The following is a 25,177-nucleotide window of genomic DNA, read 5'->3' as shown; positions in this document are numbered from 1 at the left end:
GCTTTGAGACAGTCTGAAAGTCCATAGCCTCACCAAACTCACCCCACAACTGAGGATCAATCATTGACCTATTACCTAGGGCGGCGGTCCCCAACCCTTTTTGCGCCACGACCGGTTTATGTCAAACAATACTTTCACGGACCGGCCTTTAAGGTGTCGCGGATAAATACAACAAAATAAAACCAGTACCGGTACCAAAAAAAGGAAGATTTATTCATAACACACGGGGAAAGACCCAGGGAAACAGAGTTAACAATAAAAACGATTAAAAAATAACGATAAAAACCGACCGAAAACCCTGAAAACCATAAATTTCACACCCGAGCCTCAACTCTTACTGCCCAGTACCAAACGACTCATGGACCACTGTAAAATCTAATATTGTGTTTAATTAAAAATATTAAGTAGGCTGAACTCAATTTTTATCAAGATGTTATTAGAACTCAATTTAAGTAAGTTACCAGTAGTTTTTATGCAAAAATGCTGATCAACTCAATTTATTTGAGTTATCTTAACTTAGAAAAACTAAGTACGCTGGAAATTTTGCTTCTCAGTGTGGAAGGATGAAAGATGTGTTTTGAAAATGCCACGTCACTACCGTCCTCCTCCCTAGCACGGATCAGTCCACATGTTCATTAGTGATGTGCGATACCACTGATTTCCTTTCCGATCCAATAACAAGTCAAATCCAGGGTGGTATTGACGATACTGATCCGATACCGATACTCTGTACAAAAACTTAATGTTTAATTGTATTTCATAATACAATATAGAATTGCATTATGTAATTGTAATAATAATATAATAATATAGTTTCATAATGAGTACAGGACATCAGACTACTTGTTCTTATTGCTTAATGATGCAGAATAATCATATAGAAATAAAAAACCTGAAGTTGTGCGCTATTTGAACACGTTGCCTGCCTGCAGCACTAAAGGACTCCGCGAGAGACGTCTGTTTCGCCCTAGCAGCACCTGTCCCTCTCCTCCTCTTCAGTTCGCCTCAACATACGCTCGTCATATTCTGTGATATGATTTACTCTGAGGTGTTTGATGGGGTTAGTGGTGTTGCCACAACACCTCACTGTTTTGCCACATGTATTGCAAACCGCATCTTGGCTGTTTGTGGAGGTAAAATACATCCACACATGACTCCGTTTAGGCTCAGGCATTGTTGCGAGTGCACACGCCAGGTGCAGTGTTGCCAACTTAGTGACTTTGTCACTATATTTAGTGAGTTTTCAGAGCCCCTCAGCAATTTTTTTTCTAAATACCGACTAGCGACAAATCTGGTGACTTTTTCTGGTGTTATTGGAGACTTATTTATGACAAGCATGTATCGTTCTTCTCAACAAGCAGCGGGTGCTGCTCTGGGCACCTCGCCCGTGCCAAAGCACTCACGGGCAGAGGATAGTCCTCCCCCAGCTGCTATCAGGGCAGGAGATGTTCCCACCTAAGCGTCCAGACTGCAAATGAATCGCGTATGAGTGAAGCCTCTGCTCCCGCACTGGCTGTAACGCAATCAGTTCTTCTTTTACTGTTATGTTGTTTTGTGGATCACAAGGTTTAAAACTACTTACACACACACACACACACACACACACACAAAGTAACTCCACCAGAGTGCCTATTTCGGGTCACTTTTGCCGGTCCAAGCGCAGATAAAGGAGTAAGGTTGGAATTGTGACATAAAAAAAGAGAAGAAGAAAGAAATTTAATTTGTAGTTCTAAATAAATTCTAAATGCATTTAGGACGTTTTTTTACTCACTTTGTCTCTTCTTTTTTTCTCTCCTACAACATGTGTTACAATGACATTAGCATGACCAATTATGCAAATTAGGCGATGACGTCGTTTAGCGACTTCTAGCGACTTTTAGTATAGCCAATAGCGATTTTCCTTGCTGAGGAGTTGGCAACACTGGCCAGGGGCTGCAACACATTTATACAGCCGTATTTCGCATCTGACTATGAAAGGCGTAACAGGAAGTAGTTTCTTCTTTAGATCCAAATGATATAGTTTCTTTCCACTGTGTTCCTGTTAATGAAAAACTACAAATTTACCCCAAAGTACTAAAATATCGATATTTTAATATGAGAATCGATTCTAGAACATAAATTACTGGTATCGGAAGAATCTATATTTCAATATCTACAGCATACACCACATTGTTAAGTCTGTGTTTTGGCGTTTTGTCTTTCGGGTGAACCAGTTTTTGTCCGAGCGTGTTGCTGGCCCAATGTGGTGTATGCTGTACAGTGCAGCGAGGAATGCCCAGACCTCTACATTGGAGAGACCAAACAGCCACTTCACAAGCACATGGCACAACACAGAAGAGCCACCTCCACAGGACAAGACTCAGCAGTCCATCTGCATCTTAAGGATAAAGGACATTCTTTCGAGAACAGGAAGTTCCGGTTCAGAGGAAGGTCGCGCGCTGGACGGATCAATCGGTGGCCGCGTTACAGGACGCACTCGATGACGCAGACTGGGGCATGTTCAGAAACAGCTCCGACGATGACGTCAACGTGTTTACGGAAGCGGTTGTGGGATTCATCGGGAAACTAGCGGATGATACCGTGGAGACAAAGACTATCACAACGTTTCCCAACCAGAAGCCGTGGGTGGATAAAACCATCCGCGACGCTCTGAGATCCCGCACCGCTGCCTACAACACGGGACTCATGACGGGGGACATGGACCCGTACAAAGCCGCGTCATATAACGTGCGGAGGGCGGTGAAAGAGGCGAAGCAGCGCTACGGGAGGAAACTAGAGTCACAACTCCAACAGAGTGACTCTAGGAGCCTGTGGCGGGGACTAAGGACAATAACGGACTACAAAGCACCAACAACCGGTATGACGAACGCGGCCGTGACTGGCAGACGAGCTGAACACTTTCTATGCTCGCTTCGAGGCTGCAGCTAAGGTCTCCAACAATGCTAGTGTTAGCGGCGCTAACGGCTGCAGACAGGAAGATACTGCCAGCACCGGAAACGTGCTCGTCATCTCCGAGCATGAAGTAAGGAGAGCCTTCAAGAGAGTGAACACCAGGAAAGCAGCAGGACCAGACGGCATCCCAGGTCGTATCCTAAGAGACTGCGCATACCAGCTAGCTCCTGTGTTCACTGAGATATTCAACATCTCTTTATCTCAGTCGGTGATCCCCACATGCTTCAAAGAGTCCATCATTGTTCCTGTCCCGAAGAAACCCCACCCTGCTTCTCTCAATGACTATCGCCCTGTAGCCCTCACCTCAGTAGTGATGAAGTGCTTTGAACGCCTGGTCAGAGACTTCATCATTTCTTCACTACCAGACACACTGGACCCACTACAGTTCGCTTACCGTCCAAATCGTTCCACAGACGATGCCATCTCTCATCTCCTCCACACATCACTCACTCACTTGGACACTAGAAGGGGGAATTATGTTAAAATGCTCTTCATAGACTACAGCTCTGCATTTAACACCATAATTCCCTCCACACTCACCACCAAGCTGGAGCATCTGGGACTCAGCTCATCTATGTGTCAGTGGATCTCCAACTTCCTAACTGGCAGACCACAGGCAGTAAGGATGGGCGGACATGTCTCAGCCTCCACCACTCTCAGCACTGGAGCCCCCCAGGGGTGTGTTCTGAGCCCCCTGCTGTACTCTTTGTACACATATGACTGTGTGGCCACTACCAGCTCCACCACCATCATCAAGTTTGCTGACGACACCGTCGTGGTGGGCCTGATCTCTGATAACAACGAGACGGCCTACCTGAAGGAGATTAGGAATCTGGAGAACTGGTGCCAGAGGAACAACCTCCTTCTAAACGTCAGTAAGACAAAGGAGCTGATAGTGGACTTCAGCACTAAGCAGGAGAGGAACTACCAGACCCCCGTCATCAACGAGTGCCCAGTGGAGAGAGTGGACAGCTTCAAATACCTCGGAGTTCACATCACGCAGGACCTGTCATGGTCCTGTCACATCAACACCGTGGTGAAAAAGGCCCGACAGCGTCTCTACCACCTCAGACGCTTGAGAGACTTCCAACTGCCCTCCAAGGTGCTCAGGAACTTTTACTCTTGCACCATAGAGAGCATCCTGGCGGGAAACATCTTAACCTGGTTCGGGAACAGCACCATGCAGGACAGACGAGCTCTACAGAGGGTTGTGCGGTCAGCTGAGCGCACCATCCGCTCCGAGCTCCCTGACCTGCACTCAATCTACAGCAGGCGGTGCTGGACCAAGGCCAGGAAGATCGTGAAGGACCTCAGCCATCCCAACAACAGACTGTTCTCTCTGTTGAGGTCAGGAAAGCGATTCCGCTCCCTGAAGACCAACACAGAGAGACTGAGGAGGAGCTTCTTCCCGCAGGCGATACGGTCTCTCAATCACACCACCACACAGTACTGACCCACACATACAGTTCTTACACACACACTGGACATTCTGGACATTGTTTTTGCACAACACTGGTCACTATATTCTTCATTTCCGGTTAATACTTGTACAGCTGCTGTTATTGTGTATATATTTATTTATATTTAGATTTCTTCATACATTCTTATATAGTTCTATATTGTGTATTGTGTATTTTGTTGTACAGTTATTTTATTTTCAACTTTAATTTATATATTTTATCTTATTCTTCCCAGTTAAATTTACCCTTCATTCTAATTTGTGTTGTACAGTTATTTCATTTTTAACCTTAATTTATATTTTATTCCTTCCTAGTTAAATTTACCCTTTTTAATTTTTCATATTTATTTCCTATCTTATTCATAGCCTTTCCTTTTTTGTTTTCTTTAGGTCACGAGCAGTTGTCCAAGCATTTCACTGCATATCGTACTGTGTATGACTGTGTACGTGACAAATAAAATTTGAATTTGAATTTTGAATTTGAATTTGAAATCCCGCAGTGCCAGACGTGTTCCGCTGCTGAAGCCAGTGCATGTCCAGGCCCGTCTGAAGTTTGCCAGAGAGCACATGGATGATACAGCAGAGGATTGGGAGAATGTCATGTGGTCAGATGAAACCAAAGTAGAACTTTTTGGTATAAACTCAACTCGTCGTGTTTGGAGGAAGAAGAATACTGAGTTGCATCCCAAGAACACCATACCTACTGTGAAGCATGGGGGTGGAAACATCATGCTATGGGGCTGTTTTTCTGCCAAGGGGACAGGACGACTGATCCGTGTTAAGGACAGAATGAATGGGGCCATGTATCGTGAGATTTTGAGCCAAAACCTCCTTCCATCAGTGAGAACTTTGAAGATGAAACGAGGCTGGGTCTTCCAACATGACAATGATCCAAAACACACCGCCCGGGCAACAAAGGAGTGGCTCCGTAAGAAGCATTTGAAAGTCCTGGAGTGGCCTAGCCAGTCTCCAGACCTTAACCCCATAGAAAATCTGTGGCGGGAGTTGAAAGTCCGTGTTGCTCGGCGACAGCCCCAAAACATCACTGCTCTCGAGAAGATCTGCATGGAGGAATGGGCCAAAATACCAGCTACTGTGTGTGCAAACCTGGTAAAGACCTATAGTAAACGTTTGACCTCTGTTATTGCCAACAAAGGTTATGTTACAAAGTATTGAGTTGTATTTTTGTTATTGACCAAATACTTATTTTCCACCCTGATTTACGAATAAATTCTTTACAAGTTCTACCATGTGGATTCATGGATTATTATTTTTTGACATTCTGTCTCTCACAGTTGAAGTGTACCTCTGGTGCAAATTACTGACCTCTGTCATCATTTTAAGTGGGGGAACTTGCACAATCGGTGGCTGACTAAATACTTTTTTGCCCCACTGTATGTACTGCATTGCAAAAAGTCCTGCCATTTTATGATATGATATACAGAAGATATACAACAGATACATTAAAATTAAAACTGAATTTATGACAGTAAGGAAGCCACAAAAGTGTTTAAACTGTTGTTTGCTGAATTGATTATATTGTTTTTGTTTTAGTTACAGTAGTAATAAGGAGGCATTGAATATATGCTTTGCTTCTCATTTGAACACATTAACTTAGAGATATGTTACAAGCAATTTTTAAATGACACTAAGTATGTATATAAAACACCTACAAATAAAGTGAACATCCATCCAATCATTTTCTTCTTATCTGAGTTGCTTTGGCAGCAGCAGGATATTCCAGATGTTGTTTTCCCCAGCAACATTTTCCAGTTCTTCTTGGGGGATCTTGAGATTTTCCCAGGCCGGATAAGATATAATCTCTCCTGTGTGCTCATGGGCTACCCTGGGCTTCTTTTTGACTGAGCATGCCAGTAAGACCTCCAACAGAAGATATATAGGAGGCATCTCGAGATGCCTGAAACATCTCCGCTGACTCTCTCATGCAAATGAGCAGAGGCTCTAATCTAAGCTCATTACCAGTGTGTGAATGTGAGAGTGAATGAATAGTGGTATTGTAAAGCACTTTGGGTGCCTTGAAAAGCGCTACATAAATCCAATCCATTATTATTATTATTATTATTATTATTATTACCAGACAACTTAGGCTGAGGTTAGAAACCATGTAGAGGAATTCCATTTCAGTTGCATGTATCCACAGTCTAATTCTTTTACTCATTTCTCAGAGCTCATGGCCATAAATGAGTGAGTTTTTGGAATTTTTAACTTCTCTTAAGGGAAAGTGATGACTGGATTTTTACAATAGCGGTTACTCGAGGTGGATGGTAGCACTTCTGCTATTGTTTTTTAAGCCTTTGTTACTGTTGCAATGAGTCATAATATTCGTCTACACCTAGTACATGTTGTCTACCCCAAGTATATATATTTAAGGCTCGGGGGAATGATGTTGCTTGGCTATTTATTCAAACTGCATGGACCTTAAGTAAGTGAATTTTATTTTATTTTCTTAATGATGGCAAAAAAAAGTGATGACAATTGTTCATATTGGCTGAATATTTAAAAATCATTTCTGTTCGAAGTAACTTAAAGGGCTGAAGGAGAAAAGGACAAAAGAAGAGCACAATAACAGTGAAGATAACATTGGAATGAAGATAAAAGGTGCCCAGTAACATGGACACAACTCTTCCCTGGATAGATGAAACCTGTGAAGGACAAACAGTGTTTCTGGTAGTGACAGGAGAGCAGTCAGGATAATCAGACAAGCCTGCCCATAATGATAACTGAATGATGAATTAAGCAGGATATGGCACAGACAAATAATGTGTTCTTCATCATGTGGCAGACTTCAGTGTGTTGTTTTTTGTTGATTTTTTTGAATTTGTGTCACTTTTTTGATGAATAGTATCCTGTGAAGTAAGATAAATCAATTATATTTCTGTATTTCCATAATAGTGACGTGTGTTCTTATCAGTAAACAAAAACACGGAAATTTAAACTGTGACCAACTGATGGTAATCATTTTGTTTCAAGTGTGTAATCAACCAAATAATTTCTACATATGTTAACAACAAACTGCCTCATTAAACCTCATTAACTGTACTGACTGTACAGTCGATGTTATACCAATAATCCATCTTTTATTATTTTTTTTGTCTATTACATTGAAGTCAGGAAATGGAAAGAAAACTTGAAACCAATGTTTAGTTTTCATTTGTTTTTGTTTTTTTATTACAGATCACGAATCCTTTGGAACAAGGTTCCAAGGAGACAAAACATTTCTTTGAGCATTCAATTTGTTGAAAACAACTGAAACTGGCTGTTTTACAGCTGATCAACAGTTTCGGACCACAGTCCTTTAAAAGGCCAAATCTTTGCAAACATGTGGATTCATTATTATTTTCCGTCAGGTAGTTACAATGTCATAATTTTCTGATGGTAAAGGCAAAAAAACGTCCCCTTTTTGAACGTGGTCGGGTTGGGTCTCTCACAGCGCACAATCGCTGCTGAGGTCGGATGGAGTAAGACAGTCATTTGGAATTTCTTCAATGATCCTGAGGGTTATGGAACAAAAAAGTCAAGTGGAAGACCCCAAAAGATTTCACCAACATGGGACATTTTTTTCTCTGATGAGAAAAAAAAATTAACCTTAATGGTTCTGATGGTTTCCAACGTTACTGGCATGACAATCCCACAGATCCCACCTGAGATGTTTTCTACGTGGCACAGTGGAGGGGACCTCTTCCAGGAGAATAACATCACTCTTATGGAACATCCTGCATGTTCTGTTCCCCTGATCTAAAACCAATTGATAACCTTCGGGGATGGATGGCAAGGGAAGTTTACAAAAATGGACAACAGTTCCAGACAATAGATGCCCTTTGTGTGGCCGTCTTCACCACTTGGAGAAATGTTCCCACTCACCTCGTGGAAACGCTTGCATCAAATATGCCCAACGAATTTGATCAACAGTGATCAACAATAACGCTGGAGCTACTCATTACTGAGTTCATGTTTGGAACTTTGATTTCTTTTTTTTTGGCGGGGGGTTACAGGTTTTTTTTGGAGGTGTGGTCTTAAACTTTTAATCAGCTGTAAAACAGCCTGTTTTAGTTTAAGTGTTGTTTTTCAATAAATTGCATCCTCAAAAAAATGTTTTGTCTCAGTCCCATTTCTTGTTGTTGCATGTTGAAGCTCTGATTTTTTTTTATTTTTTTTACCTGATTTTGGTTTTTTGGGTTGTTTGTTTTTTTTGCCATTTTTCAAGTTGTCTTAAACTTTTGATTAGCACTGTATTCTTAAAAAATATTTATTTTTCCTTTGTCGTTGATTGCATACTGTGTTTTGCTACTTTGTGATTGCCTTCCTCATTCTCATTAGTTCATCTCATTTCAGTTCATTTAATGTGCAGTTAATTCTCTCTCTATTAATTTCTGTGTTCTTTTTCATCTGTCAGTTTACTGTCCATTTGTTATACAAGTTCTGTACTGACCTTTATAAATCCTGAATGTTTTCCAGGGTTAGCATAGTAAATAGGACAAACTCCAAATGAGAACTTTGAGTATTTCCATGTTTTGTTTTGTTTTTTATAAAGTCTCTGTAATGATAGAGTTACTTTGAATTACACAAGTAAGTTTTGTCTGTTTTTGTTGTAGCCTCTCAAGTTTCTGACTATGTTTTCTTTTTCTTTTTTTTATCTCTCTAGTTGGGTTGTCAAAGGAAGCACGGGGAAGTCTGACATCTTTGTTGGTTCAGCCCATCTCTGCCCTCCTCGCCAAGACATTGCTGTCATCGCCATCCACGGGCCAGGAAGGCTCTTGTATTCCTCTAGCAATGCCTCCCAATACAGGTAAGCACACAGACTACAGGAAACCAGAGTTGCTAATAATGTCTCATTCAACAGAAAGTGTTTTCAAAAGTATGAGGGTTTTTTTTTTTTAATTGATAAAAACAAACCAGCTTCAATCACAAGCGAAAAGTTACAGCATGCATGAATGGGGCAGTGTATGGAGCACATGAGTGACACAGCTTTAGGACATGTTTGGATTAAACCAGGCATTATGATCAATGAAGCATTGTGCTTAAAAGCATAGGATATAGATTTATCAGTTCATCTAGGTTCTATTAGTCTCCCTTATCCTTAGGGTGCCTATTGTGGCTCGCCTTGTAATCGGAAGGTTGCCGGTTCGAGCCCCGGCTTGAACAGTCTCGGTCGTTGTGTCCTTGGGCAAGACACTTCACCCGTTGCCTACTGGTGGTGGGCAGAGGGCCCGGTGGCGCCAGTGTCCGGCAGCCTCGCCTCTGTCAGTGCGCCCCAGGGTGGCTGTGGCTACAATGTAGCTTACCATCACCAGTGTGTGAATGTGTGTGTGAATGGGTGGATGACTGGATATGTAAAGCGCTTTGGGGTCCTTAGGGACTAGTGAAGCGCTATATAAATACAGGCCATTTACCATTTCATTTACCATTGTGAGTTTAGGGTCTGTGTCTAGAGCTTGCATTTTTGTACTGGATCTGTCTGTCTTCCATCCAAAACCACTCTGTTAGGACAACTTTCTTAACCACTGCATATGTATATATAGCACTCATAGTTGAAAATAGTCTAGTTAGACTCACTGAGTGAAAAAGTTACACATATAACTTTTCTAAATTGGACCTCTGTGATCCTGTGGAAGCTTCCAACCCTACTGCTGTTGAGCTCTCATTACATTACTTATAGATTTTAAATAGAAAACATTATAAATGTTATTTAAGGTAGAGCAGCTTGATGCATGAATGTAAAAAGGCAGAAAGGAGTATAAGAGGTAAGAGACATATAAGGAGGATTATGTGACAGTCATGGTGGAGATTAAAGAAGGGACTGATTCATTACTATAGCTTATTGTTACTGGTTCTTTTTAGCTACTAGTATATTACCCAAAGTTTATGGTGACATACAGTTTTAGTTTAATCATTATAGGAGCATGTTTTGTGCTGATGCTTAAACATAGGTTGAGAAAAACTATGATGAGCTATTTATGCTAATTAGCAGTAACAAAATGTTGTATTTGCTAGTTCAATTCAATTCAATTTTAATTATACAGCGCCAAATCACAACAACAGTTGCCTCAAGGCGCTATATATTATAAGGTAGACCCTACAATAATACATGCAAATCCAACAATGATATGACCCCCTATGAGTAAGCACTTTGCAGTGTAAATGTCTGAGAGCAACATAAAAGCTAGTTTTGTAAAAGTAATGGCAAAAGATGTGTAAAACGTTAACTGAGAATCCATCACATTAAAGAAGAGACAAAAGAGATAAAGGTCAGAATGACACCCCTAGTGTTGACCTGTCAGTAGGCAAATACATAGAGAAAGTCAATAATTTCCTTTGTGGAGCGGCTGCAATAAAAAGGGAAAAAACCCTCTTTTAATATAAAATCATCCTGGGCTGAACTGGATTCACGTTTGATGGCCATCTGCCTCAACTGATTGAAGTTAGGGAAGAGCAGAGACAGAGGAAAGCTGAGCACTTAGAAGCAATAAAAAAATATGTCAAATATCAACCAGTGATTCTATTTACTATAGCAGGTAGGGCTGCCTGATTATGGCAAAAATGATAATCACGATTATTTTCACTAAAATTGAGATCTCGATTATTTGACGATATTTATTTAACCCTTTAAGACCTACCATAGAACCAAGTCCGCCAGAGCTTATATTATTTTTTTTACATGTTGTAGTGCCATTTGTGGGAGCATTTCAAGTTGCTATACATCAATACAACTGTTATAGCCCATATTTTAATAATATGTATGCATTAAGTCCATAGTAACTACATTAATTGCAAAAAAGTGCAATAAATTACAAAAAAAACTGAAAATCGTTTTCGTTTTTTTTACATATATTTCTACTTGGAGAAATTTAAGAGGTTTATCCCTCAAAACTTTAAATACAAAAAAGTTGCAAAAAATAGTTTACAACAACAGGAAATTAATTTTGAGTGTCTTCATAGTTTTATTTTGGAGATACAGCAATTTTTATATACTGCAGGAAAAACAAAAAAACAATCCTATGATGCAAATTTGCAAAGAAAACAGCATGTGCATCAAAATAAACTATTTCCAGCAGTGCAATAGGAGTTCTAAGCATCCCAGAAACTATTCAGAAAAGTCAAACAAGGCCTACAAGTAAAAAACTACATTTTTAGCGAAAATGACGTCACTTCCTGTTTCGGGCAGGAAATGGCGACATGCGATAGTTCTCGCTGACGGCTGTTTCAATGTGGGAAGTGTTACGAAAAGCTGATCGGATCGGCAAAGCCTGTTTCTGGAATATTATGTTTTTGTTCCTGCAAGCGCTTTTTATGCAATTTTTGCAAAGCTTTATGTGGAAGGAAACCATGACTGAGGACAAGCTGATGGCATTAGATGTAAGTTTCATATGCAAAAAACACTATTGCGCTAGCTTACATGGTTCAGGTTCTACAGCAGGGGTGTCAAACTCAAATACACAGTGGGCCAAAATTCAAAACTGGAACAAAGTCGCGGGCCAACGTTAATATTTATTGAAAAAAATCTTCCTCCAGATATAACAAGGAACCTTTTCTTACAGACTCAAATAAGTTTTGCTGAAAAACTGAATATGGAATAAGCAACGCTTAATACTGAACGATATAGAACTTATATAAACATATATAACTTAATATTGCACACATGCAAAATTGAAATTCCAATTAAATAACATATCACTGGAATGCATTTCTTAAATAAAAATTGTATTTGCAGCCTTCTGATTTAAATTTTAGCAGTAAACTTTTTCCCCAGGCTAATAATAAATGTAAAAATAAAATAACAATAATAAACCACTTAACTAATAAAAATATCATTAAACGTGAAACCATTCAAGCCCATGTCTGGGAGTAGCAAGACAAATTGCACAAAGAAAATGGTAATTATAGCTCAGTTTGCTACACACTGATCTACTCTGATGCGTCCAAGCCAGATACCTGGCATCTCTTCTTGGATGCTAGTTCCTCAATGTCTGGGCTCAGGCTCTGAGCTGAGGAAATCCTCAGGATCGAGTGAAGGTGTTCATCGGTCAGACGTCTCCTGTGAGATGTTTTGGCCATCTTCATTGAGGAGAATAGTTGCTCACATAGGTAAGTGCTGCCGAACATGGAGAGCATCTGAGCAGCGTGGGTGCGGAGCCCAGGCATTGTGTCAGGGATGAAATGTGGAAATTGTGAAGCGCCCACAGCATCATACTTTGATTTCAGCGTGTCACTACACTGGAGTTCAATCAGCTCCATTTGGAGGTTTGTTGGTGCTTTTGCCACGTCAACTGCAAAAGGATTACTGAGCAGTTCAAATCGACATTTCTGGGCGTCAAAGTCGGCAAACCGCCGGGTAAACTCAGTACTGAGTACACAGAGTTTTTCAGCAAACTGTACGCATGGGAACACAGCAGTAGAGATTTGCATGTTCATCGTTTGGCAGCAGGGAAAATGGCCCAGGTTTCCTTGTAGCATCTGATTCTGCCACAGGCACAATTTCGTTTTAAAAGCCCTCACTGCAGCGTACATATCTGTGATGATACGCCCCCGTCCCTGAAGCTGCAGGTTCAGCGCATCGAGATGGCTCGTGATATCACACATAAAGGCCAGCTCACACAGAAACTCTTGCTCCCTGAGCTCAGCTGTGTCTTGCCCTTTGCTTTCCAGAAACTGAAATATTTCCTCGCGTAGCTCGAAACATCTGTTCAGTACTTTCCCTCGGCTTAACCACCTCACCTCCGTGTGATACGGCACGTCTCCGTATTCCGAACCACACTCCTCAAGAAAAGATTTGAATTGGCGGTGATTCAGACCTTTGGCTCTTATAAAGTTAACTACTCGTGTTACTGCGGTCATAACATGTTCCATCTTTAGGGCTTTACCACAAAGTGATTCTTGATGTATGATGCAGTGATAAACAGTCAGCTCACCTGCACAGTTCTCCGCTCGCATCTTCTCCCGTACCCTGCCCACCAGTCCGCTCCTTTGACCACACATCGCTGGTGCACCATCTGTCGTTAACCCCACAAGTTTTTCCCATGGCAACTTCATTTGGAAACCTCTTCAAATATTTCCTTCCCTGTGGTTGTTCCATGCATTGATTTTAATCCTAAAAGTTCTTCCGTAACACAGAGAGTTGAGTCCACACCACGGATGAAGACTGAAAGCTGGGCAGTATCAGAGGCGTCGCTGCTCTCATCCACAGCGAGGGAGAATGCAACGAAACTGTTTCCCTTCTCCATCAGCTGGTTATTTAGATTGTTGGCAAGTTCACGTGTGCGATCAGCTACTGTGTTTCTGCTCAGGCTAACATTTGAAAATGCTTGCTTTTTCTCTGGGCACACAACGTCGCAAACTTTCATCATACAACTTTTCACAAACTCTCCCTCACTGAAGGGCCGGGCTGATTTTGCGATCTCTGCTGCCACAACAAAACTAGCCTTTACAGCAGCCTCACTTTGTGATATGGCTTTTTTGAACATAGTCTGTTGTGAAACAAAACTTCTTTTCATCTCTTCTGCTTTCCGGCGCCTTTGAGTCATGTCCAGGTCCTTGTACTTCTCTTGGTGTTTCGTTTCATAGTGTCGTCTAATGTTGTACTCCTTGGTTAAAGCCACATGAGCTCCACATACAAGACAAACAGGTCTGTCTTTTACATAGGTAAACAGATATTCTGTCTCCCACCTGTCCAGGAAGCTCCTGTTTTCGTTCTTTCTTTTCGCCATTTTGGGAGAGGTAGCGCGGCAGTATTCGCGCGGTTGCTATGACTACAGTCAACAGAGGAGAGGGCGTTAATGGGTCCTGTCCTGACTGACGCGCCAAAACACCAACAGAGCATCCTGGGAGTTGTAGTATTAGCAGTACATGCGCTGCTTAAGACCGGCGGGCCAGCTCTAATAGCAATTTGGTATGGCCTCGCGGGCCAAATGTAATTAGGCTGCGGGCCAAATTTGGCCCGCGGGCCAGAGTTTGACACCTATGTTCTACAGGGACTCAAAAATAGTTACACAAAACAGAGTGTGCTGCTCTGACCGGCTTTAAAGGGTTAACAATAACAATGTATTGAATAATGACTTTAAAAAAAATAATATAAAATAGTGTGCAAATACTGATAACAGTGCAAATGTTTGCAATATAAAAAATAAATGAAAAATGTAAACATCTATGTTTAGTGATGTAGCAAAGTTTACACACTGTGTCTACTTGATCCACGATCCGCGAACCCATAATGTTTCCACACCACTGAAGTTTTTTTACCTCTCTTTTACCGGTCCGTGAGTTGTTTGGTACCGGGCCGCGAGAGTTGAGGCTCAGGTGTGAAATGTATGGTTTTCAGGGTTTTTATCGGTTTTCAGCATTATTTTGTTATCGTTTTGATCGTTAAATCTGTTTTCCTGGGTCTTTTCACGTGTGTTATGAATAAATCTTCTTTTTTCGGTACCGGTACTAGTTTTATTTTGTTGTATTTGTCCGTGACACCTTAAAGGCCGGTCCGTGAAAATATTGTCGGGCATAAACCGGTCCGTGGCGCAAAAGAGGTTGGAGACTGCTGGTGTAGAGTATATTATCAACTGTCCTACAGATGTCCTGCTGCAATCCAATTACAGGCTTTGCATGGATCCCTTTCAATCATTTTGAGTCCAGTATCAGGGCATGTCACAGTCTGTCTATAATTACACTAAAGACATCTGTCCTAGATTTGATTCAGACTAGAGCTGAAAAAAAATTATTTGGTTTAAAAATTAGCTAATCAAAAGAAAAATATTTAGCTTAAAATTTGAATCAATACATATTTAAAACATGTTTACATGTTCAATCACAAATCATCTTTAGTTCGGGTTAGTTACTTTAGCTCTGGCTTTTCTTCATCACTTGACTGGATATTAGCCCCTGTTAAATAGAAGAAAGAAGTTATTTAACAACATGAAACTGACTGCCAGCCAAAACATTTTCAAATGAAATTAATAGGTCCAGTGCTGAACTAGAAATAATTTGGAAAATATTTATTAACTGCTGGATGTTTATTAATTTATTTCATCATAGATGTGGGGATATTTTTTAATCACAAGACAGCATTAAACAGAGACGTTTAAAACAAACACACAAAAGGCGCATAAAGTTACATAACCAATAAAACATAAAATAAAGTGTTAAAAGAAAGTCTAGATTTGAAATGCAAGAATAAGTGTGTGAGATGCTGTTTCTGCAGCACTCACATGGATAACCTTCACCAGCACCTACCCATGCTTGCATATCAGTCACACTCTATGGTGACTCATGGAGTTCATAACCTGGAATTTCCAGCAAACATTGCTTGGTTAACTCACAGATGTGACCCAAATGCCTCCTCACCACTGCAACTCTAAGGTTTTGTGGAAGGGTTTAAAAAGCAGCATGTCCTGAGCGAATCTTAAGTCCTTTGTTTTTTATTCTCTATATGTTCTCCATATGGAATACATCGTCATATCATTTTATAGAATTTACTAATCTAGATTTGCAATTAGTACAAAATTTGTACACTACATTAACAGCATTGAGGTCATAGTCAAACATATCTGGTTTAAAGGATAATTCATAGTGGGTTTTGGTACCTAAAGATTTTACATGCATTCAGAGCATGTGAAAATTTTTTTAATCAATCACTGAACTGTCTAAAAATGATTTTACGGTAAATTTACTTACTTAGAATTGGAATTTAAATTGGTGACTGAGGGCTTCTGGAAGCCATGAACAAAAGCATAATCTCAGAACCAGTTTTAAAACGGTTAATGAGTTGTATTGTGTACAGTATCAAAAAACAAGTAAAATCTGCTATAGACGGAAAAAAATATTGAACCATACAAATATGAATCCACTTATTCCCATCCTAAAGTAAGACACAAAACAGTTACTGATTTGGAGTTTTAGGCCAGAATGAACAAGCGTGGCCTACATTTTCATTTTGGCTTGCATGGATAAGAGAAACTTGGGAGAGTTTTGAAAATAGTCTACCTGTGTGCATCGTCATTTAAAAGAAATGCTTCTATCTAATCTAAACTGAAAATCAAAACGTAAATAGCAGCCTTATTATAACAAGTTGCACATTTATGTTACTGAAAGTTGAAAATTGTTCAAATTTGATGGAACCCAAACAAAGTGCAACAATGCTGCAGCCATTTTTAATAGTATTATTTGAGACTCTTAATTTTGAATGTGCCAGAACTATGAAAAATGTTTCCAGACAAAGAGTGTCTAGATTGAGTGCTGACATTTTTTAGGTTTTATTTCTGGCACTCTGGTTGATTTGACAACACCATGTCTGGTCGTTTTTATTCATTTTTCACTGCTGTGCAAAAATTCAGTTTTTCAGAATAAGACAGCTATAGAAACTGATAAAAGAAGTTAAATTTGAGGGGCAACAGGGGACCTGATCCATTATACTCTATATTTTATATCACCTGTTACTACAGCATTGTATTTCTATACAGATTAACTGTAATATAATAGAATAAATAGTTTGAAAGACATCATTACAACAGACCTCCTTCTGCTAAAAGATGCAAACAATATAGGCAATACATCTGAGCAAAAATACTTTTTTCCAAATGTGATAATTAGGCTGGTGCTGAGAGAAAAGAAACAGAAACGGAAGAAAGCAATCAGCGAATGTCAAAGAGGCTAAGAAGCTCATAAAAGAAAATATATATGAACACTACTTGCAAGTAGTATTTAAATGTTTTAATACTGCTGTGGAATGCTATGCAATGTGTGTAAGTTAGATTGCTAATGATGAACTACATTTTTCTGAATAATTCTGATTATAACTAAAAATATATGTTTTTGTACCACTATTTTTTTTTTTCAAATATGACCATCATTGCACCTGTTAGTGGGTGGGACATATTAGGTAGCAAGTAAACAGTTTGTGTTGGAAGCAGGAGTGAAGACAACTGGGTCAGAGTATCTTGGAAGCTGGAGGTCTTGTGTGGTGCCCCCAGTCTGCAGTAGTCAGTATCCTTCAAAATTGGTCCAAGAAAGTAACAGTGAAGTAACTGTGACAGTGTAATGGGTGATCAAGGCTCATTGTTGTATTTGGGGAACAAAGGTTGGTCCCATTAGATGAGCTACTGTAGCTTCAGTTACCAAACAGTTTAACGTTGATGGTTGGGTGTATTTGCATCAATTTTTCTTGTGAACACATGGCATCAGGATATATAATAGGAAGGAGGAGGTAGTGTGATGCTTTGGGGAAAGTGCTGCTGAGAGGTCATAGGTCCTGCCACGTGGATGTTACTTTAGCACAAACTACCAGCCTATGCATTGTTACAGACCATGTACGCCCATTCATGGGAATGGCACTCCCTGATGGCTCTGGCCTCTTTCAGCATGATACCACGAAGCAAAAATGGTTTAGGAATGGTTTGAGGAGAACAACGCATTTGAGGTGTTGACTTGACTTCCACGTTTCCCAAATTTCAGTCTAGTCAAGCATCTGTGGTATGTGCTGAATAGAATAGAATAGAATAGCCTTTATTGTCATTGTACAGAGTACAACGAAATTGGAGTGCCACTCCCTTGGTGCAAGTTTCAATAATAAATATAAATGTAAAATATAAAAAGTACAAAAAAAACAATCGTAAGTACTCAAACAATAGTATGTACAATATATACAGGATAGCAGCATTAATATAATGACAGTATGAATAGCAGCATAATATAATGACAGTGACGGTATGGAATAGGTTCAATTGTTTTTGTGCTTATTTACTACGGTGATAGCTCTGGGAAAGAAGCTATCCCTGAATCTGTTTGTCCTGGTTTTATGTGACCTGTACCGTCGGCCTGACGGTAATAGTTCAAACAGTTGGTTGCTGGGGTGAGAGTGGTCCTTGATGATATTGCCAGCTCTGCTGAGGTACCGAGAGTTTGCAGTGACCTCCAGGCTGGGCAGAGAGCAGCCAGTGATCTTCTGGGCTGTGTTGATGACCCTCTGCAGTTCTTTCCTGTCTGCAGCTGAGCACCCTGCATACCATGTTGTTATGCCGTACGTTAGGATGCTCTCTATGGTGGCTCTGTAAAATGTCACCAGCAGCCTCTCCTCCAGGTTGTTCCTCCTGAGCACTCTCAGAAAGTGGAGACGCTGCTGGGCCTTTTTAACCACCGCTGTAGTATTTGCAGTCCAGGAGAGGTCATCAGATATCTGCACGCCCAGAAACCTCATGGAGTGTACCCTCTCCACACAGCTCCCGTGAATGTAAAGTGGGGCCGGGTCTGCTCTGCCCTTCCTGAAGTCCAAGATAAGTTCTTTAGTTTTCGTGGTGTTCAGTTGGAGGTTGTTAACTGAACACCACTCAGTCAGTCTGTTGACCTCATCTCTGTAGTCCGACTCATCCCCCCTTGATATGAGTCCAATCACTGTGGTGTCATCCGCGAACTTTATGATGGTGTTTGAGAGATGGGTAGGGGAGCAGTCGGATGTGTAGAGCGTAAACAGGAGGGGACTCAAAACACATCCTTGTGGAGACCCGGTGCTGAGTGTGATGGTGCTGGACCGGTGGGGGCCGAGTCTGACAGACTGTGGTCTATTTGTCAGGAAGTCCTTGATCCAGAGGCAGATGGGGGTGGAGAGTCCCAGGTGAGACAGTTTCTGGACCAGGATCTCCGGGATGATATGATTGAATGCTGAGCTGAAGTCCAGAAAGAGCATTCTCACATAGCTTCCTCGGTGCTCCAGGTGACTCAGCGCAGTGTGGAGCGCTATGGTGATAGCGTCCTCGGTGGAACGATTTGTCCTGTAGGCAAATTGGTGGGGGTCCAGAGTGGGAGGCAGACCGGCCCTGATGTGCTGACAGACCAGTCTCTCAAAGCACTTCATCACTACAGGCGTAAGTGCAACAGGCCTGTAGTCATTTGGGCTGGCCACAGCTGTCTTCTTGGCGATGGGGATGATGGTGGAGGTTTTGAGGCAGGGCGGGACGGTGTTTGATGACAAGGAAAGGTCGAAGATTTTAGTGAAGACTCCGGTCAGTTCGTCAGCACATGCTCTGAGAACCTTTCCATGTATTCCATCAGGACCTGCCGCCTTCCTGGGATTCACTGACCTTAGAACACACCTCACTTGGTGCTCCCTAAGTGTTAGTGTGCCAGTGCTGGGGGCGGGTGGAAGTGGTGTGGCAGCTGAGGGCTTGGTCGTCTCAAAGCGGGCGAAGAAACGGTTTAGATCCTCAGCCAGTGAGGCATCAGTCCTAGATGTTGCCTGGTTATTGCTTCTGTAGTTGGTAATGTGATTGATCCCCTGCCACATTTTTCTGGGGTCGTTGTCAGCAAAGTGATCTTCAATCCTCCTCCTATAGGCAGCCTTAGCTTTCCTGATGCCTCTACTCAGGTCTGCCCTGGCCGCCCTATACGCAGCCCTGTCCCCTGACTTGAAGGCAGTGTTGCGGCTTTTTAGGAGGGATTGCACTTCGCTATTCATCCAGGGTTTTTGATTTGGAAACACCCTGACCCTTTTGTTGACGGTGACATTGTCAACACAGTTCCTGATGTACGAGAGTACAGTGTCCGTGTACTCCTGGAGGTTGTGGCTGAAGAATAAATCCCATACAGTTGTTGAGAAGCAGTCCTGCAGTTGAGAAAGGGCTCCTTCAGGCCAGGTTTTTATTGTCTTTGTCTGGGGCTTTGTTTTTCTCAGCAGGGGGGTGTAGGTGGGGGTGAGGGACATGCAGAGGTGGTCAGATCCAGCCAGGTGGGGGAGGGGTGTCGCTCTGAAAGCATGCCTGATGTTTGAATAGACATGGTCCAAAGTGTGTTCTCCTCTCGTAGCAAAGTCCACGAACTGGACAAATTTAGGAAGCACAGTCTTTAGGCACGCTTTGTTAAAGTCGCCGGCGACAATAAAAACCCCATCGGGGTGGGCAAGCTGTTGTTTGTTTATGGTGTTGAGCAAGAGGCTGAGAGCCATGCTAACATTAGCATCCGGCGGTATATAAACAGCTATCACAATAACTACTGTAAACTCCCTCGGGATGTAAAAAGGTCTGCACGAGACTGCCAGAACCTCCAAATCAGGAGAACAGTGTGTGTGAATGATCCTGCTGTTACAACACCACTCGTTATGCACGTAAACACATAGCCCCCCTCCTCTGCTTTTACCTGAGTTGCTGTTTCTGTCATGCCGGTGTAGCGTGCGGCCTGCTAACTCGACTGCAGCGTCGGGAATCAGCGGGTGAAGCCACGTCTCCGTAATAAGAATAATGCTGCAGTTACGTGCAAAGCTTGTGTTGGCTATCTGTAGCTCCAATTCGTCAAGTTTGTGGGTGATGGATCTGGCGTTCGATAGGAAAAGGCTCGGAAGTGCTGGCCGGTGTGGATGTTTGCGTAGCCTAGCGTCTGAGTCCGACCGGCATCCCCTCTTCTGCTTTCTTTCCCTCCGTCGCCTTCTACGCTTGCTGGGCGGGCAGACCATCCACGGTGACCCTGGCGGTCTCGCTATCTCCACCAGGATGTTGTGTGTTCGCTGATAGTCGCCAGAAACAGACAAACTATATTTAAAACCTAGATCAATTAGGTTCTGGCGACTGTAAGAGATGGCGGCGTTGCAAACATTCAAAAATATCCACATTAAAAGTAAAAACGAGCACCAAACTGGAGAGCTAAGAGCCGCTGCACCCGTGCGCGCCGCCATCTTGTTTACTGGACAAACAAGTCAGATCCATGGAGACCCGACCTGGCAACTTACAGAACTTAAAGGATGTGTTGCTAATATTTTGGTACCAGATACCACAGGGCATCTTCGGGGGTCAAGTGGAGTCCATGCCTCGACGGGTCATGGCTGTTTTCACAGCAACAGGGGACCAACACATTATCAGGCAGGCGATCATAATGTCACACTTGATTGTATTTTGCCCTTTAATTTGAAGAGTATGTTAATAGGTTCTACAACTGGCAATGAAACTACTCTGTATTGGGAATACTAGCAACCTGAAATTTAGTTTTTAATGCCTCTTCTTTGTCTCAGTGCGGCTTCAGAGGCTTTTCAACTTTTCTAGTCCATAAGGTAATAGCTCTGTAACTTTAATCAAAAGTATGTAGCTAGTGAGTTTGGAGAGATTAGTGAGCTTCCAGATAAAGAATTACAAGAGAAATAGAGGTGCATATGTTGTAAGTCATATTATACACCCAGTTTGACAGTGACTTCTGTAGAGTCCTAATTTCAGTATTTTTATTCAGTCAACAACTGCTGACAATAATTCAATATTAAAAAATTTAATTGCTGCCCAAAATTTTTGCATCCATGAATACATTTGCTCTCTCGTCTTGTATTGCGTCTCCTTTTTAGAATCAGAATCAGAATCAGAATCAGAATCAGAAAGGGGTTTATTGCCAAATGTTGAGCAGGTTTACAACATTAGGAAATTGCTGCGGTGCTTCGGTGCAAACATACTGTCATAAATAGCACTTAAATAGACATGAAAAAATAAAAGTAGGGATAAGAATTAAAAGTGCTACGTAGAAAGATATATACATGAGTGCAGGTGGTGATCAGTGCCAAGCATGGAATGATGCAGTGACACAGCGTAGGGTCATGTGTTAGTGGTGGGAACAGTCATATGGTTATTGTTCATGTGTCCAACAGCAGAGGGGAAGAAACTGTTCTTATGGCGAGAGGCTCTGGTGCGAATGGACCGGAGCCTCCTGCCTGAGGGGAGCAGGTCAAACAGACTGTGTCCAGGGTGAGAAGGGTCAGCTTTTATTGTAGTTGTATACCATCTTTCCCCATGTTATTTTTTAATATTTAATTATGTGAACTTTCATTGCTGTAAAGTTTGATTGGCATGAAATGTTCCTGTTTTCTTGGTTCCACATCTTGTTCAAGTCATCAGCAGCAAATATGTCCTCTTGGGGGTTGGGCAAACGCCAGAGGTCCACAGTGGGCTACCGACTGTTAGGCCCAGTACTGGTATTAACTGTAGGGCACATGTGGGCAGGCTGTGGACTGCCCACACAAAGCAGAAAGAAGCCCATAGTGGGTCTACAGTATGCCCATTCTTTTTTATTTGCTGGAGAGAAACAGCTGTTAACTAACCTACTGTGAATGAGAAGAAGAGGTGCAAGGCCAAGCTGTAATTCTAAGAGCTACTTTAACCTGTTTTTCATCCATCCGTACACCCATCATCTTCCGCTTATCTTGGACCAGGTCAGGGGGCAGCAGCCTAAGCAGAGAATCCCAGACCTCCCTCTCCCCGGGCCACCTCATCCAGCTTATCTGGGGGAACACTATGGCGTTCCCAGGCAAGCCATGAGATATGATCTCTCCAGCTGGCCGAACTTCTCACCCTGTCTCTAAGGGAGAGGCCAGCCACCCTTTGGGGAAAGCTTATTTCCAGCACTTGTATCCCCAATCTAATTTTTTCGGTCACTATCTAAAGCTTCTGACCATAGGTGAAGATAGGGATGTCGATCAACCGTTAACTCGAGAGCTACGCTTTTATGCTAAGGTCTCTCTTCGCCACAACAGACCGATACAGCATCCACATCACTGCAGTCGCAGCACCAATAAGTCTGTCGATCTCCCGCCCCCCTCACTTAACAAGACCCCGAGATACTTAAAATCCTCCACTAATTCGTCCCTGACCCGGAGTGGGCACTTAACCTCACTTAACCTTAACATCCTATACTTCCAAAAGCACTTCAGTCGAATGCCTTCTCCAAATCCACAAAACACATGTTGGGCAAACTCCCATACACCCTTAAGTATATTTGAGAAAGAGCTGGTCCAGTGTTCCACGACTGGGATGAAAAAACACATTGTTCCTCCTGTAAGTTCAACTAACAGACAGACTCTTCTTTTTGGGACCCTGGCAAAGACTTTCCTGGGAAGGCGGAGGAGTGTGATCCCTCTATAGTTGTAGCACACCCTCCAGTCCCCATGCTTGAAGATGGTGTTAAGGTTCAAAATATTGGGGATGGAAACAAGAGAAAAAACCACAATAACAACACTGGTCCGGCCGGGTTGAGTCAAACGATGATTTAATGATCACACACGTGGGAGATGGACACTGATGCAGACAGCCTCAAAATCTCAAAATGGTGGAGCATTGCTCAAACTTTTATAGCCTCTGGTGCCTCCACCTTATCATAAAAAGCCTAAACATTCACATGCTTTCTCTCACACAGCGCCTGAGCTACGACCTTGGCTCCCTGTTTATCTGCTCCTGCTGAAATGGGGCAGAAAACTCCAGCACACTCTGTTCTCTTCTACTCAGACAAATTAGACAATAACCTTCTGCGAACAGTATTTCTTATAACTCAGCAATATAATGCATCATAAAACAATATCATTCATTCACAACAAGTCAGCAATTTAATGTAATGCAAATCAGTTTAACTAATGCAATAGTTATCAGCTTCTTCTAATTCAGGAGAATAATGCAAACTAAAACTACATAATAATTCACAATCTTTAATTAGGGGTATAACATGGCATAAAATAATATCATAATTTTACAATTCCCCCTGATGAGGTCATTAGAATAATGACCTCACAAACACCCTGTAGCCCAGTGTGGCCGGGTTCATCTCTTCTCACTCCTGAGGTCCTTTGTCCCCCTGAGGGGCGAACCATATGTGGGATGACCTCTGTGTTTGCGCAATTCAGATGCAAGAAAAACTATTATTCCAACAATAGCAGGTACAGATGACACTCTCCTTGTCTCCCACTGCTTTCAGCCTTTATTCCATTGCTGCAGCTACCAGTGTCGTCCAGTTGGGTGATCCTCTGCTCTTAATTCTTCAACCTTAGGGGTTAGACAACCCTTCAGTCGTAACACAGATCAGGGGATTATTCTGCCCCGATTTCAAACAACGATCTGTGTATTCTCCAGAAAAAGGAACAGGAAGGTGTCCCCTTTTTGCCCAAAAGCCTCTCGAACTTCGTTGGTCTGGTGTTCCCGGATTTCCGCCAACCCCTTCATGGTTATTGCTGTGTTTATGGGATCCATCCTTTTGTGGTGACTAGCTGGAGCCCAAACGCCATGACCCTTGGACCCAGTTGATGTCTCGGCAGTCACTGTGTCTGACTCTGTTACGGAGGATCCTCGCATCTCTGTGACCTCGTCTGGTGTCTGTTCCTTTCTCTGTAAGAGACAGAAAACCAAAACACCTCTCTTCCTAACCCTAATAATCTAATGTTGTTATCTACTGACCTTCTAGTGATTCAGAATTGGTCTAAAACATTCAGAATGTCCCAGGGACTTATTCTAATCATATCTTGTGTGTGTGTAAGCGTGTTTGCATTTAGCCCTCTGCACTCAAGGCATTTCCTACACTTTATCAGTCCGGACAGTCACGCCGAACGAAGCTTCTGACCTTCAAAAGGCCGAGTGCCAACTCGTTATAAGCACATTTGCAAGGTGTGTCTGAAAATTTTTGAAACCCCTCTTTTTAACAAAAGACAAAAAATTAACAAATCTTCTAAACGCTATTCAGTTCATTTCAATGAGTAATGATTAAACATGAAAGTGATAGTTTATGCTTTTTCACTGATTCTCTAAAAGGTCCGTCTTCTCGGACCGCTATTAGCTTAAGCTTTACCATTCCTAAATTATTAAAGACACAAATGAAGTTATAAAATGTTCAAATAATCCTGGTTTGATGTTAAAGCTCAACCTTCCCCCCCTTTTTTGACACATTCCAATGTGTCAAATCAATGGAGCTAGAACATTCAAAAAAAAGTTAGGCAGCTACAAAGTTTCCCAGACTCTTAAGGTGATCCGCGTGTAACGTTCTGAC

General features: G+C 41.9%; 1 protein-coding gene across 1 annotated transcript in view; it reads left to right on the top strand.

The window, feature by feature from the left end:
• naaladl2 (N-acetylated alpha-linked acidic dipeptidase like 2) overlaps positions 1 to 25,177 on the top strand; it is a 546,561-nt gene that overhangs the window by 336,211 nt on the left and 185,173 nt on the right. The window contains exon 11 of the mRNA XM_086283107.1: positions 9,075 to 9,218. Coding sequence (XP_086139233.1) covers positions 9,075 to 9,218 — 144 coding nt within the window. The remainder of the gene's footprint in view (positions 1 to 9,074; positions 9,219 to 25,177) is intronic.

This window comes from Aulonocara sp. 'chitande type north' Nkhata Bay, linkage group LG23 (genome assembly GCF_057382095.1).
Source record: "Aulonocara sp. 'chitande type north' Nkhata Bay isolate Kocher_YH1m ecotype deep benthic linkage group LG23, A_spYH_male_GT1.1, whole genome shotgun sequence".
NCBI lineage: Eukaryota > Metazoa > Chordata > Actinopteri > Cichliformes > Cichlidae > Aulonocara > Aulonocara sp. 'chitande type north' Nkhata Bay.
This window is presented reverse-complemented; position numbering and strand designations above follow the sequence as displayed.